Source organism: Falco cherrug, chromosome 7 (genome assembly GCF_023634085.1).
Source record: "Falco cherrug isolate bFalChe1 chromosome 7, bFalChe1.pri, whole genome shotgun sequence".
Lineage (NCBI taxonomy): Eukaryota > Metazoa > Chordata > Aves > Falconiformes > Falconidae > Falco > Falco cherrug.
Genome location: NC_073703.1, coordinates 57,116,600 through 57,135,682, shown reverse-complemented (window position 1 = coordinate 57,135,682; position 19,083 = coordinate 57,116,600). Strand labels below are relative to the sequence as shown.

Below are 19,083 nucleotides of genomic sequence, written 5' to 3'. Positions count from 1 at the left end.
ATGCTGTAGAACAGGAAGGAAAGTGGCATTTCCAGCACAAAAGATGAATACTTGTATAAAACGACCTAAAATGTTCAGCAACGGGAAACTCTCAGCAACTTTCCACGGCCTGGAACAAACCTGACTGATGTTGTAGTGCTGCCCTTGTAGATTCCTCTGATCTGGAAACGCGGAGGGCAAACACCCCCTCACATGTAACCCTGGTGTCAAATCTTTCTTCATTTAGGACGAGCCAAGGCTCTTTCCCTCACACCCACCGACGGCAGAGACTATTAAACACGGAGGCGCCGCCGCTGCCGGCCGGGCCCCTGCAGCAGCCGGCCCAGCCGCGGGAGAGGCGGCCCGCAGACCCCCGCCGGCCCTACCTGGGTCACGTACTCCGCGTTGATCTGTGACACCGTGGGCGCCACGATCTTCTTCGGCGGGGCCGAGGCCGCCGGCGCCGCCATGGCGTCGCCGTCCCGAGCCGCCGGGCCGCACAGCCGGGCCGCGCCGCCGCCCCCCGCCGCTCGCAGCCCGGGCAGGCCCCGCGCGCAGGGGAGGCCGAGCGGAAGCACCGTGCGCGCGGCGAGCAGCGGAGCGGGCAGCGCTTCCGGGGCGAGGGGCGCGAGAGCGGCGGCGGGGCGGGGCGGCGGCTGCGCCACCTGCCGCGCGCTCCCCGCCACTGCAGCCGGCGGGCGCGGGCGCCGGGCGGCGAGGCGGGTTCCGGAGCGGGCCCCGGTGGAGGGCTGCCCGCCGGCCCGGGCCGGCCCCGGCAGCACACCCGCCCTTTGCCGGGAGCGCCTCAACGAGCCCCTCGGGAGCCTGTAAGAGCCGGAGGGCTGAGGGGAAAGAAGAGGGAGGCGGTGAAGGCACCAGGTGGCCTCTGTCCTCTCCCTTCGCTGTGTAAAGCCGCTTAAGGCTACTCCTCCTACGGTGTTTGTCCTTTAGGGCAAAGGTTTCCGTCACGCCAAACGTGGGCCGAGGCCTGGGCGTAGCTGCCCGCTCGGTCTGACAGACACCCCTCCCCGGGGGTCCGGGGTGGAGAGGCGAAGCAAGAGGGGGGAATCAGAGGCTCACAGCAGTCTGGTAACGACTTATAGAGTGGTTTGCGATGAAGTTATTCTATTTGGTAAACAGATTAATTAAGGAGGAAATTAACGGACTCCCTAGAGAAGTCCCAGCGCTTTGTTTCTGTGCTCATTATCCAGCACCTGCCACTTGAGTGCTTTCAGCTTCCAGGCAGGTACCATTGAAGCCTGTTTGAATATGACCTCCTTTGTTTTGATATCAAGGTGATCTGTTTCATTTCTTCAAGCAGAGGTTAAACTAAATATTCTTTCTGAAGTTGAATTAGAATGTACAATGGGAATGGAAAAAGTAATGACAGTACCTTGAATAGGATCAGACAGTGGCAGCACTCAAATAAATATCCAACCCTTTGCTTTAAAAGATCCAGAAAATTTGTGTTTCACAATTAGGTTGTTCTATATTTGACTGCCTCAGAAATCAACATACATAGCTTATGTTTGCATGTATCAGAACAAGTAGAAAGGTAACAGCTTGTCAGTTTGGCAAACAAACAGTACTTTTACCATCAGAGTAGACTAGAGAGCTAAATGGCAGGAAAGGAGAGAACTATTGAAGCTATGAATCAATAATATAAAAGGACAAAGGAATGTAAGTTCATTACCTGTAAATATAAGCTGAAAATAGGAAAGCTTCTAAAACTGGCTTTCATATGGGAGCTAAAGGTTTGATTTGTGCTTAAGTGGACCATGGGACAATCAGGAGAGGCTATGATGATTTCTTGGGATCAGAGGTGACAGTAATTGATGACCTTTGATTTCTTGTCTAGTCCTATGCTCAAGTGTTACCTAGAAGGTGACATTTTTTTTAATTATCCCCATATCAAAAAATAGGCAGGCAAGTAGATTTTGGTCTTGGTAAATTGTCTAGAACAGCCTTGCAAGGCTGACTTAAACCTTCTGACCTCTGCTTATGATAGATCATCAGGCATGTGTCAGAACCCACAAATTTCCATAGGGTATCAAGGCTATGAAAGCTCAAGGAGGAATCCATGTTTACCTAACTTTTGGCACTTGGGTGTCCCAGTGAGGTCTTAAACCCACTACAATGTGGTGACAGAGGTCCTTCCAGAGGGCAAATGAGAACTAATTTAAGTGCTCTGACTCATTTTCTGAAGGACCTTCTGATATCAGAAACTAATATTAGATGCCTAATGTTAGGCAATATGATTACATCCCTTGGTGGCAATGTCAAGTAAAGTGATAGAGATCTCCTCCCTATAAATAATCATTAAATATTTCTCTGTAAGGGGTGTTGTTTTGTTACAGAGTGCTGGGACAGTAGGACTACAAATGAATAGCGAAAGTAAATTAGCACTTTGGCAAAATAAATCGCTTTCAAACCTAAAGAGCAGCTGAACCTTTAAAGAGAAGTTGTGGTGAGACCAGGCATAATGACACACAGTGTTGTACCTGTGTACCCATCTGCAACTCTCACCCCAGCTCACAACTGTCTATTAAGACTGGTTTCTTGAACACTATGCTCAGTTTCCCCCTGAGTGGAGGCACATCTGTCACTTTCCACCCCAAACTGTTTTGTAGTCAGGGGAAAAATAAAACCCTGCACCCCATCGTCCCCACAGTCTTCTGTGAAGTTCTCCATCTTTCAGTACTCATTGACTTAACATGTCAAGAAAATCAAATATTCTTTCTCTTCAAAAATCTGTTAATTCATTCATGAAGGCATGTATTATTTAAAAAGTCACACATTTGAGTAGATGCAGTTTTCAAGACTATTACTCATTTCTAGGCTGCATACAGTCCTGGTCAATTTATATTCAATGCTGCTTTCTTGCTTAATTAGCTCTCCTTGTTTTGGATGCTTGCCCTTAAATATTATTGTAGCCAGGAAGAATATGCTTTTCTCCTCTTCTTTGTATACTATATAAGCCAAGGTCATCAATAAGCTGGCCATTGCTTTTATCTCTGTGATTCTCTCCCGAATAATCAATGGGTCAGGAAGTATCTAGTGATAATCAGCAGAGGTTGATTCTATGTTCTGTCCTGCCTACCTTTTAGATTATTTTAGGTTCTACACAGTTATAGAAATTATTAATTTCTAGCAATGAACACTCCAAATAATTTCTCTATAAGGATTTCTAATATTAATTGATTTTAAGGTTTGTTATTGGTTTAGGGTCTTCAGTAAGACATGACCAGTGAAACTAGATTCAGCGGCTACATACTTCTAATATAAAAGTGTTCTCATTTTTTTACTGTTTCTCTTTCACACAAATATAGAGATTTACCTTTTGAATCTTTCATCTTTCAGCTTCTTAGATGTAAATAAACTCTGCACTGAGAGACGGAGGCTCAGTATGGATACCATCTTGCACCTATGTAAACTGGTGAGAAATCTTTGTTCCACAGCAGGTAACAAATGCCACCACGGTGCTCAGGGTACAAAATGTCATTACCTTACGCATTCTAGTCATCAGGTTCCTTCAAAGTTATAAATGGGCATCAGGTGACCTCCTCCACACAAGCAGCGTGCTAGGGACAGGTATTCCCCACATGCCTCAGCCTGGTCACTGCAGTGCAGCAATTACTCCTGGCTCTTTGACGTGGAATGACAGAGTGGCTACTATCGCAACTCTGCTATTGCCTGAACTCCCAGTTGCCAGGGGATCGAAGGCGGCAGAGATTCCCCTAACATAAAACAGAATTGAAGATACTGAAACCTTGCCAGGGTGGGGACTCTGCTCCCTCACAGCTGAGGGCACGCTAATGCTGCTCTGATGAAACCGAAGAGCAGCTCACTGGCAGCGTTGTTGTCCAGCTCCACGCTCTCCCACCCAGGGGTTGTTTTCCTGCTGGTCAACCAATGTGATTTCAGGCTAGGCCTAAAGCTCCAGTGCATGATCAAGGCTTTGAGTCTTTGATCCGCATTACTTCTTGAGAGATGCCGGAGCCTCTTATTCCTTCCAAAATGACCGAATGAGGCTGTACTTCTGCTTACAATAGCAGTTTTTACTCTTTTCTAGTATGTTGAATACCGTTAGTGTTTCTTGGACCTTGTGGCACATAACTCAAGACACCAAGGGAAGTCTACATTACATTTTTCAAAAGTGAGCTGCGATTGTTCTGACAGCAATGTATGCAGAAAGTAAAGAATAAAAACTTTACGTCCTAAAGGGAGATGGCTGAATTGTGCTTTCCCTTTGCAACTTAAAAATACCGAGGTGGTCCAGGTGATTTTTAATACAACTATGCTTCTCAGGATGGAGGCCTAGATACCTGTGTGCATCTCACTGCTGTACGGGAATTTGTTGTCTGGCCTAATATAATTACATTCTATTAAATGCATAAGCTTAGCTTTGCAGAAGTACCTAACTACACACTGGATACCTTAACTTAGGGCAGATGAATCCCAGCCCCAGGGACATTAAGCCATATGTTGGGTAGGCTTTCTGTGAAGCAAGGCTGTAAAGCTTGGGAGACTACATCTTTTTAAAATCAGCTTTTATCTCTAGCTTGTTGACTTTTACACATAAACACAAGGGGGTTTGAGGCCTCCCTCTGAAAAACTCTGAAACAGAAAGCTTCAATCGTGAGAAGTTCAAGTCTTATCATGTATATGCACAAACTTGCACATACAGCTTTTCTTCTAACCAAAGAAGGAAAGTGACTATGAATATGCAGCACTTTTAAATATTACTTGCAAAGTTATAAGAAAAAAGTTTTTGAAAGGGTCAGGGAGATGAATGGCATAGAAATGGAATAATTATTTATGGAATAATGCATTATTCAAAGATGACCAGAAACCTCCTGTGTATCTTACATGTTCAAATGACAGAAGAAACATACTGATTTAACCTGCTTTCAGGTAAATAAAATTTTGAAAAGCTGCTCAGAAAAGATCAGAGGAATCGTTCAACGTGTGAAAAGCTTAGGCACAATGACTGGGGTTATTCCTTTACTTACAGCTTATCCTTCATAGCAGTTAATAGCCACATAAACTAAATGTTGAGCCTGTTTATTACAGTTTTAATTCAATCACATCACATTGCTTTTACTATTTTATGTGCATTCTTCTAGTCCAAGACTTTGTCACTGTGTTAATCTCATTAAATATGGGTACTCACTCAGTAAATATGTGTACTTCCACTCAGTAAATATGGGTACTTTCAAAAATGATGCCTCAGTTTAGTAACAGATGCTTCTTAAAATATTTAGAATTTTGAAGTGTAAAGAAGCCGTCAGTAGCATTCTGATTTGTGTATAAATATTTATTTAGCAAACATTCTGGCCAATGTACTGCCCTTGATTTTTGTGCAAAACTTACAATAACTTCAGTGGAAATTCTGAGCTCATGACTAGAGAAAAATATGGTTAATTCAGCAACCCAGCTGTTTTTACATCCCAGAATAGCAAGCAGTGCCTCTAGTGAAAGAGAAGGGGAAATACGGGAGTTTATCATCCTTTGCTTTCTGTTGCTGGGCACACATTTGGGTAACTGCTCAAGTTAGAGCAGACTCTGGGCTATACTAATTCTCTGCAGAGAATTTTAGTTAGGTTCCTACCAACTGGAGCAGAACAGTGGTATGAAGATAAGAGATCAGTAAAGCTGTAGAAATATTGGCTAGAAATCCTGCAAGAGGCTGTTATGTGATACAATTTCTATGGGGCGAAAAAATAACGTGAGATAAATCTGCTTGATGGAGGAGCGTGAGGCCTTCACTGAAATGAGACTCCAAGGAAAATAATTTCCTTTCTGCTAGTGCTAGCTTAAGAAATGTTATGGAAAGTTAAGTCTGTTGCAGCATCACTGTAAAAGTAGATTCTCGATCACACATCCTTTTTCACAATACAGTAAAAAAAAAAAAAAAAAGATTGCAGACAAAACTGAAGCATATCTGATACGCAGCACAAAACTTAATCAAGAGAGAACAACCCGTAAGATGCTGAGAGCTAGGTCCAGTCTCCTAAAACTTTCATCCTTGTCTTTCTCCATGTTTTCTAGGCTTTTAGTAGACATTTCCATTAGCATGGCAGGATTTTAAGAGGATAAAATGGCAATTAAACAGAATACCTACTGAAAAGAGCAAAATTCACACTGGTATTAATACTAAAAGTTAATAAATTATTTTTCAATGATTCCTTTTACCGAAAAAACCTTTCTACTGTGATATAAACTAGAATATCACACAACAAATGATTTTAGCTTATTGGCAAATGGACATTTTTCCTCTGCTAATTGCACTAACATCAGACACATTATTTGATGCCTGAGGGAATTCTTACAAAGTTATTCTCACTACCTAAGTACCTGCTATTATTAAGAACCAGAGTACAAGATAAACTGCACTATGGCAAACAAGGTTACAAGATACTAATCCAAAGTTACTCTCAATGTCATGAAAAAAATCATAATATGAGCTTAAAATTTATCCTCAAGTTGACTGATGCACTTGAGGTGTCTAGATGGCTTAGCAGATTCCAACTTGGTTTAGTAGGACTGTATTGTCACTAACAGGAGTATCTCTGCTCAGCTGTATTTTCCAGGGTCCTCTTAGAATCAAAATAAAGTAGAAATTGAGGAAATCATCTGAATTTCTGTAGCTCAGCAAGCTACTTTTGCAAACACATACTAAGCATTAAAATGTATGCTCTTTAAAAAAAATGCACAAATAAAATAATGCAAATTTGCATACTAAGAAGATAGCACGTTCCTTGATGGCAAGAGAAACTGAGTGCAGTGCATTAGCTGTACAAATGGGGACACCACGCGTAGTTTGTTTCTTTAGCTTATGAATAGAATTTTATGTTTTATATAGCAGCGGCCACATAATTTTCTGTATTCCCCTCCTTCACTATGTCAGCAAGGCATGTTTCAATGCCACATCCAGTGAAGCAGCCATAGGCAAAGCTGGACAGCCACCATTTCCCTGTGCTCTTATTACCCTACATACCCAGACCACTTTCAGTGGAGAATGAGAGACCCCAGCACACATCATAGCTGGTCAGCTTCTCACATCTTCATGCACTCACATCCTCAGGCACCATTTTGCATGCCACAGCAGCACACATGCAACCACCATCTCTGTGACTCTCCGTAAGTCACATACGGGGTTTCACAGATCCATACTAACTGGGACCAGGGACACTGGAAAGATTTCAGTGAAAAGGAAAGATTTCAGCTGCATATCCAAACTACGTCAGGTGTATAGCAGCATCAAGCCATGCAGAAACATATGCTGGAAGCAAACAAGAACTGGAATGGCTTAGTACAGAAGTAAAACAGCATTCAAAGACTTGTGATAACTTAGGTCACACATAGTGACACTTTCATGTTAGAATGGCACTTTCTGAACAAGCAAATGATCAATTTACTTGTGAGGGTTTTGTTGGCATAAGGCTGATTTCTCCTTCACTTGCATGGACTTTGAAGATAAACTTTTTTAACAGATACTAAAAGAGATGCCATTTAAAAGCTGCTTGACAGAACCAGTTACCATATGGAGAACAATTAATTTGCTCAACCTGGAGCAAATAAGGTATATAAGAGCTCTGTAATTTCAATTTTCCTTATGATAACTGCCTCTCAGACACATCTCATCCATAGCCATCAGACCATAAAACTAGGCTATTAAGTTAAAACTTGCACTTTAAAAATCCACAAAACCTTGCACTAAGAACACGAACCGTGACCCCTTTAGTTATTTAGGAGATGTAGACATTTTCAACATTATTACAAGGGGCCATTAGAAGGACCAAATCCGTAGTCTTTACCGATTTAAGAGTCATCCAGCTGTACTTATCTACGTGTTACTCAAGTGAGCTACTGTTGCAAGATTATGACTGAATTTTACATTTATACTAGAAGGCAGCCAGCAAAACTAAACATTAGATCCAGCATCTCAGTTTGAAACCTAAGGTCTCATTACCTTCCGTCTAGCTCCTTCTGTGTCTATCTCCTATTTGCCTCATAAACTTTTCTTGTTGGCTCTGGGTATAACAGTGAGAGCACATCACGGACAAGTGAGAAACCACTCAGTAAGAAGGAACTACAAAACTGATTAAACAGGTTTTCTGTAGTTTATGATGGCTTTTTTCCTTTTTGAATTTTTCCTTAGAGATATATAGGAATACTTACATATATTTTGCAAGGTTTGACTTTCTGCAAGCATTGCAAGGATAGCACAGCAACCAAAATCATGCACATTTTCATTTATCCGTAGCCACACTTCCTAAATAGAAAATAGATGTGATCAGTTAGCACTACAGTTCCAGTGAATTTAGTATACTTTGTCTTTTTTAAAAAAATCTCTTTTACCTTTTTCTGCTTTTTTTAAAATATTTGACCCTTCTTTTATTCCACACAGAAATACCTCAAAGCTGAATACAGGCAGTTCGAGAAGTTCTCCTTGAGGGGAGCTCAATATCAACACAGGAGGACCCACTGTTTTCCTGCATACAATGTGCTTTGGTTCTGCATATAGTCTTAAAAAAATCCACAAATTCAGTACCATGAGACCACTACTATTAGCCATCAGCTCATTCTAACAAAACCACAGGCAATGTTTCTGCCACCAAAGATACTTCAAAGATTGATGGCTCGAACTTTCCTTGAAGCATTATGGAAAATGACTAACATACTAACGAGCAACACAAAATGTCATTGTCAACACTGGGAGAACCATTCTAGCTCAAATTCTCAAAGGTACTCAGAGAATTTTACTGTCAGCTTCAAAGGGACAGGATTCCAACCTTAATATTTTTTTCTTCTGATTCTTTAGAAACCGCTTTACCTGTTCAATTTGGTTTATGCTATAATCCCCCTAAAATTCTGAGTTTATACTGACAGAAAACTTTTCAAAAAGGGGTAGAGAGCCAGATAAACAGTGGCCCTTGCTGCCCTTCTGAAATCCCATTATGGCCCAATTATGTTGGTTTCCAAATTAATCAGACAATAACACTTCCCACATATGTCTATTCATCCCTGAAAAGCAGCTTTCTGTATTACCTTGCCCTCATTTTACTCAAATTGGTATTTTCAAAACATACCAAGTTTGGTGTTCTCTAATCATTCCTCTCAAACATAGCATTTTGTAAAATAACTGTGACTCCTTAAGAAAGATCATACTATCTTTGAACGTATTTCTATTTTATGACAAAACAACAGCTGAAGCAAAACCTATTGTTTTAACATGCAAATTTAGTTACTTTGATATGTAGTCTTAAAACTTTTCTGCATAGTGAAAGTTACATCGTTTCAAAACTCGGCTGTATGTAAAGTGTACAATAAAAGTACAACATAAACAAAATAGTTTATTACAAGTATTTCAAGAGCTCTACAATACACTTTCAAAACACTTTATACAGTATTCTCTTTCAATATGAAACAATTCACATAGGGAGAAAAATTCTCAATATATAACTATAGTTATTATTAACATATTGAATTCATCTGTCATACAAAAATCATAGTAACTACAGACTGTTTCCAACTATCTTTCCTGGTTTTGTTCTCTCTGAAAATTAGAAACAGTAACATGTACAAAAATAAAATAAAAGTTTTCTTCACTCTTCATTTATACCAAATACTACAAAGCTCATGCCACAACAAAACCTAGATAAATAATTTCAAAATTTTTTTACAAAAATCAAAACCATTTTACTTAAATAAATATAGATCTATTTAAATCATGAAAAGAATGTCATGTTACTTACAGATATGTTAATTTAGAAATAGGATTAAAAACTTCATGGTTCAACTATTCAAAAATTGCATAACAAAGGAAAATATCCTAAAAAGGTAGTTTTCAGAGGAAAAAAAAAAGAAACTTTATTCTTGTTCATAATTAATAAAGCTCCATTGCACTTACGCTTTTTGCCAGCCCTACAGGAACAATGGGCAAAGCTCCCTACTTACCAGAAAGTATAACTACTGATTCTATTAATACAAAATTGGAATTACTTAATTTGAGCTAAAAGTTATTTTCAGTCTCTTATATTTAATGTAACAAGAACATGACTTCCCAACAAAACTGCTCGTCTGAATTATTACCACATTTCAGAGAACATTTCTTTTACTGGTGCAACATGTGTGCTAGACAGGAGACTGGAACAGATAGTAAGCCCATTTACAATGTTAATGATAATTTCTTGTCTTCTTTTCTTGCAGAAAAATAGTTCGGTATTGCTTGAACTGGCCAAAAAAGCTAGAAAAGGCAAGGAATACACAAAGAAGTGGTAAAGTGGATTAACTGATTAGAAACCCTGCTATTTTAGCATTATCTACTTATATTTTATCATAAAAAGGGAAAAGATCCAATTCCTCATCCACAGATCTCCAAGCACATTACAAAGCAGGTAACATTTTTCTATTAACTCCTCTATAATGCCACATCAATATTTTTTTCTCATTATTTTCCCCCTTCTCTACTTACTTATTTTCTGCATCTTCTATTTGTTGTTTTTTTTTAGGAAGTATGAAATAAATACAGCAACTGTCCTTTGTGTGCAATGTATAGGGATCCAGAAGAAAGTAAAAGGACCATTTTTTCTCTATTCTAGAAGTTAAGCTTTTTATCTTTACTTTTCTGGTAGTTATAATTGGACAGCATAACATAAAATCCTGTACAGAAAAAGGTATAACTTTTAAAATATATGACTCATGCAGCACTGCAGATTGCTGCAACACTATTAATACAGTGAGAATCTGTACTTATGAATTAATTTAGGAAAATAAATGCAAAGTGGCTTTTCTGTTGCAAGGGTTTTTTTGTTTTAAACATCTTCCTACATTCGCCACAATTTATATCAAGTAGACAGTTCCAAAGACAGTAAATTAACTCTTCACCTCCATAACAGAATAGTCGTAATAGTCATCCCCATAATAGAAAAAAAGATAATCCCATTCAGCCAATTGTTCGGTCTAACATAAGCCTTTTAATAATTATGCAACCACGTATATAATTTCATAGGACATTATCCAGTTTTGATAAAAACTATGTATTCTTCAGTTGTTGCGCAGTGGAACTCAGGTTTAAGCTCTCTTTAAAGTGAATAAGGTGATGTCTTTTCAAATGTGGGGCCTGTCTGAAATTTTTACCACAAACTAAACATTCAAATGGCTTCTGTCCAGCATGCATTACATAATGTCTTTCAAGCTTTGAAGGAGACTTAAAAATTTTAAAGCAGATACTGCACTGATACAATTTGTTAACATCTTCATTTTTTTCAGTATCTTCAGAAAAGTCATGCCAACAGCTGTAACAGCTTTTCTCTGTTTCCAACAATTTACTACCCAAATACGACGGCTCTGTGCTTCTACTGCTGGTGTCAAGAACAAAGTCCCCTGACTCGATTTCAACTTTGATTTCAGCTGCATGGTTTGACTGAATCAGCTCAAATTCTTGAAAGCTAGATGCCTGTGAAGGTGTTTGAGAACAACCCGAATAACCCACAGGCTGAGAACACTTAAATTCAATGTGATCTCCCCGATGACTGAAAAGTTTGTTCAGGTTTTCAAATTCTTCCTGGCAAACTGGGCTTTTATAGGGCCTCTTTTCAGTATGGGTGAGCTGATGTCTTTTTAAGTGAGCTGACTGTCTAAATGTCTTCCCACAAACATTACAGCCAAAGGGCTTCTGTCCCGTGTGTATAAGATAATGTCTTTGAAGTTTGGATGAAGATGGAAAGATTTTTTCACATCTGTCACATTTACACACTTTGCGTCTGTTACGTATATTTTTAGCAGAAGCTGAAAAAGCACAGTGAGGTACTTCTGAATTATCAAAGAAACCATCATCTGATGAACCATAAAAAGCATCTTCTTTATTATCCACTGAATCATCAATGTTTAACATGCTTTCACCAGGAAGCATACCTTCTAAATTAATTCCAAAGTCGTGAGGTTGCAGGTGCTTCTGCCAAGGTAATGGCACAGCTAAGGTTCTTTTCATCCGATTACTAAGTACCTTGTGCATGTCAAGCTTGCTATGGCAATCCTTGAAAGGTTTAGTAGAAGCATGCTGATCAGAACACTGATCTCTAGCTGCAACCAGGTCAGAACTTTTAAAGTGACCCGATTTTATTTTTTTTCTATCAGTCAAAGCAAAGTCTGTTGCCTTTCCTCCAGTACACTTCAGCTTCATCAGGATCTTATTTTTCATACTGACTGCGTGGCTGCATGCTGTTGTACCATTATTTGAACTTTTGCCATCTCTTAAGTAACATTTGTGCAAACTTAGAACCTGCTCTGTTTCAAAACACTGCTCACATGCAGGGCACTGAAATGGTACAACATAAATTGAGTGAACATCAAGTGGGTTTTTCTCCTGTGACTCGTAAGTGTCAGCATTCTCAAGACTATCCCTCTTTCCTTCGAGCAGGTTGTGAGGTCTGGCATATTTAAGAGTCTTTGCTTTGTATACAATATTGGGGAAAGTCTTATTTCTGGCATGGAGCTGTTTGTGCTTCATGAGTTTGCTCTGTATTTTAAACCCCTTCTGACAAAAACAGCACTGAAAAGGCTTTTCTTCAGTGTGTGTGAGCTGATGGATTTTCAAGTGCGTTGACTGTCTGAAAGATTTGCCACATGAAGAACACTTGAAAGGTTTCTGGCCAGTGTGAATAAGGAAGTGTCTTTCTAGCTTAGATCTTGACGGAAATGTCTTGTTACATGATTCACAAGCATGACTTTTCTTTCTCCTCCTGGCACCACGTAGATGATCTGCCTTCAGACATTGATGCAGTGTCCACCGTTCTTCAGCTGTAAAAGATTTCCAGCACGCAGAACATTGAAATATGCCACAAGTGACCCTGTCTTGCTCAGAATCCACAGAGTTTTCTGCTTGTTTCGTATCATTCTGATAATTTTCGTTATGAAGCTGCTGATGCTTTAAGAAAGTGATTAAATTTTTGAAGTTTCTATAACAAACAGTACACTTAAAAGGCAGCTTATGGGTTAACTGATGCCTCTCCAGGTGGACTAGCTGCCTAAATGTTTTATGGCATACATGACATTCAAATGGCTTTTGACCAGTATGTATCAGATAATGCCTAGCTAATTTGGATGGAGTTTCAAACTGTTTATAGCAAATGTCACAAATATATGGCTTTCTTTTGGGTATCCTGTCAGCTGTTACTTTTACCATTTTTAAAAAGCAATTACACCTCGCCTACTGTTAAGTTTCTTCAGATAGGTATTTCAAGTGAAATCAATTGCATGCTAAGATGGAAGGATGTAGAAGAAGCAGATTTTCTTAGATGTTCTTAAATCCCACAGGTCCCTAAAATAAGAGAGAGAGTATTATTTTAGCCTACATTAATATGTAATTGTCTAAGTTTGCCTCGTTTTCTACATAAAAGACCAAAAGCATCTAGATTAGAATACTCCTGATTTAACTTAGCTTAAAAGGCTTTTCTTCTAACAGAGTAATCACTTGTTATGTTACATAATATGGAAAAAATAAACTTGTTTCTTCCGGAAAGTAGTCTAAGTCATCTGTGCTGTGAACACAGCTATACTTCCACATAATATTCAGTTCAGCTACCTTATGATGTTTTAGGTTATTTACAAATAAAGCATGTTCTTAACAAAATATACAAGAACTTACTGAAATAAATTTCTCCCCTACAGCAGTAACTAACTCCCATATATATTTATGAAGATGAGAGAAAGAGAAAACTAGGGATTCTTGGGCATCGAAAATAAGAAATTAATGCAGTGTTAGTGAGGAGTAAAAATACTTAGTTTCAATGTATTGTTAGTTACTCTTCACATTTCTACATGTTATGAACTGTATCCAGTAATAATTTTTTTTTTGCTGACTGGTTCTGGTGTTTGCCAGTTTGAGATAAAGCAACAACACGCTAACCATAAACTGCAACCAGAATAAGGATAACCCCCAAAACAAGGACGAACACAGGTTTATACTCACTGTTTCACAATACAGCTAGACTATCAGTGATACCTAACCATGCATATACTCTGAAATCATCATAAATATGAAGGTCGTTACCGTAATTCATCATAATGAATGTTTTAGTCTAAACCAAACCCATTAAATAGGTTTAATTTTCCTTGGTTTATCAACAGACTGAACACACTTGGGCAAGCTACTGTGTCTCAGCTAAGGCATAATGACTTACAAACAAGAAACAGAAACTTTATAAGTACCTGAGTGCATGAAAAGTTATTAAAATATTCATAGGAACAGCTAAAAATCACTCCAAGTAACCATTTCACCCAAGCCGTCCACTGCGAGGCCTACTCACGTCTAGACAGCCTCCAAAGTGGTCTTAACTTCCTCTGAAAGAGGTTCCTTAACCTCAGCAGAGCTCCTACTCCAACATCGCACCCTCCCACAAAGCTTTTCCTGGCACTCAGCTATGCCTTTCTTTACTACAAAGTTATTTCCATTCTCCTGTGAACTTGGAAAATAACTGCTCTTTGTCACAACTTTATGTATTCTAACTCTCCCCTTTTTTTTTTTTTTTGGTAAACTGGGAAAATTCTGGGGTTTTTTTAAGTATTGCTTTTAGTTCCACTAAAAAAACCCACAAACACAACAACTTGCAGCATCTAAGGCAGATTAAGTCTTCCAGTCCACAAGAGCAGTACAAACAGCAGAATAAAAATACCTCTATGCTATACCTGTATCTCCTTATAAAAAAAAAAAAAAAAAAAAAGGGATGGAGGGAGCAAACTTTAAAGCAACCACATAGGACTTGTAGTAACTTTGAGATACACAAGACATTTCTAATAACTATAATTGCTGATATTTTGATACTATAACTCACAAGTTTTATATTCTTTCTACATAACAGCAGAATAATAATAATAATAAAAAATCATTTATTGTCTCCAAAACCCCTGCCTCTTCACAAAGAGTTAATGTCCCTAGTTTTTAAGAATTCAGAAATACTTGAAAATTCCATTCAAAGTCACTGCCAAGAAAAAAAGCCTACTGCAATTTAAAGCAAGCTACAATGAGACTCAAAAGACTGAAAATACCTGGTAAATCAAGGTTTTTCTTACGCTTAATGGAAAGAAACCTGGCCGTCTGGTAGGATCATTCTACCTCTAACAGATATGTTGCTGTATGATTGTGGGCTTTATTAAATAACATTTGGATCTATGCCTTATATATGCATGTACAACTGCAGTTGTCACTACACTGGAGTTACCTAATGACACTAATGAAATAGTTCAGGATAGGATTTATCAATGCTATAAAGCAATTGAGAAAGTCAACTTTTCCTCTCCTGTTTCTTTTCCTGTATAATTTTAACAGCTACTCAGTTTCAGCCGCCTTTTGAAGATGCAAGAAAACACAACACTCTTAGGACACCTCCTTTTCCTCCCAGTTGTCACACCATGTAAAAGCTGGGAGTTCAGAGAGTGTAAGTGTGTGACACCAAATGCCTTCTAGTTTGTGCTACTGTGAAGCTCGAGACAGGTAGGCTGAGAAAAGGAGAAAAGCTGCTCTGCTACGCTGAAAGTTTCTGTACAGCTCAAGGCAGCCTCCGTTAGCAAGGAAGGAAAACCTCCTGAGAAAGAACTGTAAAGACTGATGAATTTTAGTTAACATACTGTCATACAGCTCCAATTTACGCATCAGGAAAATGCTCAAACAGTATATTGACACGCAAAGAAAAAACAGTCCGAAGTAAGAGACAGCTGTGGCATATTACACAAGGGATTTTGTATTTAGCTTATAAATTTTTTAAAGATTTTATCTGGTGAATGAGGAAAATGCTCTGTAGTACAAGGTGTCAAAAGCAGACCAGAGCTTCTTGCTGGGGTCGTCTTGCCCTGTGAAACACTAAAGGCTCAAATGAGGTAAATTTAGGGGATGCAGTGGAATGAGAAAGAAGCTAAGACAGGCATTATTGTGTGGCCCAAATACATTTTCAAATCCTATTTACTAAGGACGGACTTCTCCACATCTATTCAGGGTGCTCTGTGCCTTGCACATCTAAGGAGTAAACATGCTGCTGCTAAAGATCAAAGAGCAAAAAACAAACTTGCAATATTGTCTCCTGCCAGCCTTGGAAGTACACAGGCTTGTCCTAATTAAGAGTCAGAAAATGTACTTTCCTGTGTGATAAAGATTTAGTTTAGGTCCAATTCAATATTAAGTTGACATTGCTTTTCATCTTGGCTGCAAGGACACGCAGAAAAATATAATCAATAAGATCATTAAAGGTCTACAGAGGACCCTCCTAAATCTAGCATTATTTAATGATTAAGTAAAGATTTTGTTTATTAATATTACAAAGGCAGCAAGCTGCAACAAAATGAGAACATGACAGAAGAAAATTCTGAATTCAAACCCAGTCTTTACTAATCAGAGAAGGTTTTTTTTAAAAAAAAGGAAGAAAAAAAAAGATGGGAAGGGCACTTTAATCAGAAGAAACGCAAGATCTTCAATTTAGGCAAGAACAATCGAATGGAAGGGGAACAACTTACTACGTTATAGTCATGCAGAAAAGACCTGGAGCCTAAGCTAAAACAGAAGCTGAATATGCCAATGGCATGCCATCCATACCAAGATGTGTAAACAGAAGTAAAGCTTTGGTAGCATGTAACTGTTCCATACTAGTCACTCCTGTTTAAAATTCAACTAGGGTGCTCTATCCAGTTTTGAATACTGCCCTTCAAATTAGTCAAGTATATGAATTGGAATGAATTCAGAGAAGAGGATCAAGATCGATCAGAGCTTAAATGCATAATATACAGGAAAAGATTAAATTAACTGGGCTGTTTAACTTAAAGAAGAAACCTGATTATAAAGAACACAAAAAACCCAAAAACAAAACCAGAAGAGCCAGCTTTAAAGAAAAAGACTTAAGCCATTCCCCAAGCCATTTACAGTTGTGACTAGAAATGGTTTCAAATTATAGCAGAGAGGATTCAAGTACGTTATTGTCTTTACAGTCACAGTTTTTTCTTAATGAGCTTATAAGTATATTATGCGTGGAGATCGCTCTGCCCCCAGCACCAGAGGTCTCAAAAAAAAGAAAACCCCAAAAAACCAAAGTTGCACAAACATCTCTCCAATTCCCACACCCATATAGTTGGCCCTATAGAAGATAAATATTTTGGCTTGTTTTCCTATGACTCAAATACAATTCAAAACAAGCCACTGAAGAATTGAAAATTCAATATATTTCCAAGTTTGCCACTGAAGGACTCCTACATTATTATTAGTATACCCTCAGGTCCTTGGAATAAGCTTATGCTTATAGCTTTCTAGACACAATTATAAGAAAATTGATTATAATAATAAAGGTGTGTACCGTGTCTCTTGTAATGTTAACCACAAAACAGACAAGTGAAAATCTAGCTGCTGATGTATGAAACACATAGCATGCAACAGAGATAGGAACCTAAGCTCTGAGGCAAACACACTGCGCGCTGGATTTCCTCACCAGCTTTCCCTAGGGAAGCATTCAGATCGCTGCAGTGGGGGCACAAATACCCAGAAATGTAACCTTCACCTGCAAGTTGTACAGAAATCCACATCACGCATTACGGCTCCTCAAAGCTAGCAGCTCTCATTCCCCCCTATTTTCAATGTATTTTTCAAAACACTTTCTGAAGCAAGAAAAAAGACGTATCACGCTGAAGCAGGACTGGTTTAAGACCAAACCTAAGCTCTGCTGAAGGGGCCCAAGCCCCCCGGGACCGACACCACCACCACCACCGCGCCTCCCAGCAGGGCACACTTCAATCCAGTTACAAACTTGAACGCCGTTAGTGAGCCGGCCCTTCACCGGAGCAGACCGCGCACACCCCACGGCGGGCGGGTTTCCCGCAGCGGAACGCGGGCTCCCTGCTGGGGCCACGCCGGCCCGGCCCGCCCGTCCGCGCCGCGACTCCCCCAGCGCGCCCTGCCGCCCCCGCCCGCCGCCCGACACGGCACGGCACGGCACGGCACGGCACCCGCGGGCTCTGCCCCAGCGCGCCGCACTAGCGGCCGGCAGGGCCGCCCCGCGGAGCCCTCAGCGGCGCTGACGCCGGCCGAGGGAAAGGGCGGCAAGCAGGGACCGGCGGCGAAGAGAACGACCTGAAGAACCTGCCACCGCACCTCCACCTTCCTCATCCCTCCCGGGGTTGCTGCCGCCTAAACACTTCCCCCCGGATGGCACCGAGATGCCGGGACGCCGGGAAACCCGGGCTGGAGCTTTCCGTTCCCCCGCGCCATCCGGCCCCGCCTTCCGCCGGCCAGGGCGGGCCGGGCGCCCCACGCCTGTAGTCCTGGCCGGAGGGGAGATGTCCCTTGGCACTGGTGGTGAATTATTAGGCGCTGGTGGCACGTTATTCCCTACCAATAAGACACATTTCCTACTTCATCCTAAAAGCAAATAACTGATTCCCAGTGGCTGCATCTAAAGCATGCTGGGGGCTCACCCTGCGACACAATACATGTGCCACAAGGCCCAGTCCAGCGACCTAAAAGGCTGGGAAGCGGTGCCAGGGAGGGAGGAGGACAGGGGCATTTCCCTGGAAAGTCTACAAAGACCTTCAATAACACGCACATGAAAGTAACAGTTTCACAGAGTTTTGCCACCTCTGCAGGAAAGCAGGATCATAATTGTGCAGAGCTCATGGGCTGGAGGCAGCTGGAGCCCCCTTGGTGAGCTCGGCTTGGCTGAGGTTACCTTAGAGGCCCAGCAGGCAAAGGGCTGAAAACATCCCTGAAAAGACAGAAAACCGTTTACAGTTGAGTCCTGCATTCAGTTCTGGAGTCCCTGGCACAAGAAAGATACAGCCCTGTTAGAGCGGGTCCAGAGGAGGCCATGAAGATGGTCAAGGGGCTGGAGCACCTCTCCTGTGAGGAAAGGCTGAGCGAGTTGGGTTTGTTCAGCCTGGAGAAGAGAAGTCTTTGGGGAGACCACATTGTGGCCTTTCAGTGCTTAAAGGGGGGCTTATGACTTCTTGCCAAGGCCCATATAATGACAGGACAAAGGGCAACAGTTTTAAACTGAAAGAGGATAGATTTAGATCAGATACAAGGAAGAAATATTTTACTACGAGGGTGGTGAGGCACTGGCACAG

At 40.6% G+C, this 19,083-nt stretch overlaps 2 protein-coding genes and 1 long non-coding RNA gene across 6 annotated transcripts in view; 1 reads left to right on the top strand and 2 right to left on the bottom strand.

The window, feature by feature from the left end:
- Positions 1-574, bottom strand: part of AQR (aquarius intron-binding spliceosomal factor) — a 55,608-nt gene extending 55,034 nt beyond the window's left edge. The window contains exon 1 of the mRNA XM_055715235.1: positions 366-574. Within this exon, the coding sequence (XP_055571210.1) occupies positions 366-449 (84 nt within the window). The 5' untranslated portion in view covers positions 450-574. The remainder of the gene's footprint in view (positions 1-365) is intronic.
- A 103-nt stretch (positions 575-677) lies between these two features.
- On the top strand, positions 678-10,786 carry LOC114017248 (uncharacterized). 4 transcript variants are annotated; one of them, XR_008733054.1, is made up of 4 exons: positions 684-806; positions 1,120-1,225; positions 3,340-3,440; positions 8,393-10,786. It is a non-coding gene; the product is annotated as an uncharacterized LOC114017248 (long non-coding RNA). The 4 variants fall into 4 exon arrangements; XR_003562184.2 differs by lacking the exon at positions 1,120-1,225 and having other exon boundaries at positions 678-806; XR_003562183.2 differs by lacking the exon at positions 1,120-1,225 and having other exon boundaries at positions 684-1,068.
- On the bottom strand, positions 9,319-18,208 carry ZNF770 (zinc finger protein 770). Its single transcript, XM_005444147.4, has 2 exons — positions 18,092-18,208; positions 9,319-13,306 (listed from the first exon to the last, which is right to left on the bottom strand). The coding sequence occupies exon 2, from the start codon at positions 13,169-13,171 to the stop codon at positions 11,021-11,023; it is 2,151 nt and encodes a 716-aa protein (XP_005444204.2). The 5' UTR covers positions 13,172-13,306; positions 18,092-18,208; the 3' UTR covers positions 9,319-11,020.
- Positions 18,209-19,083: the final 875 nt, after the last annotated feature.

What these genes read in the sequence shown, in the direction of transcription:
- ZNF770 (XM_005444147.4), bottom strand. Translation starts at nt 13,171, where the DNA reads ATGGTAAAAGTAACAGCTGACAGGATACCCAAAAGAAAGCCATATATT.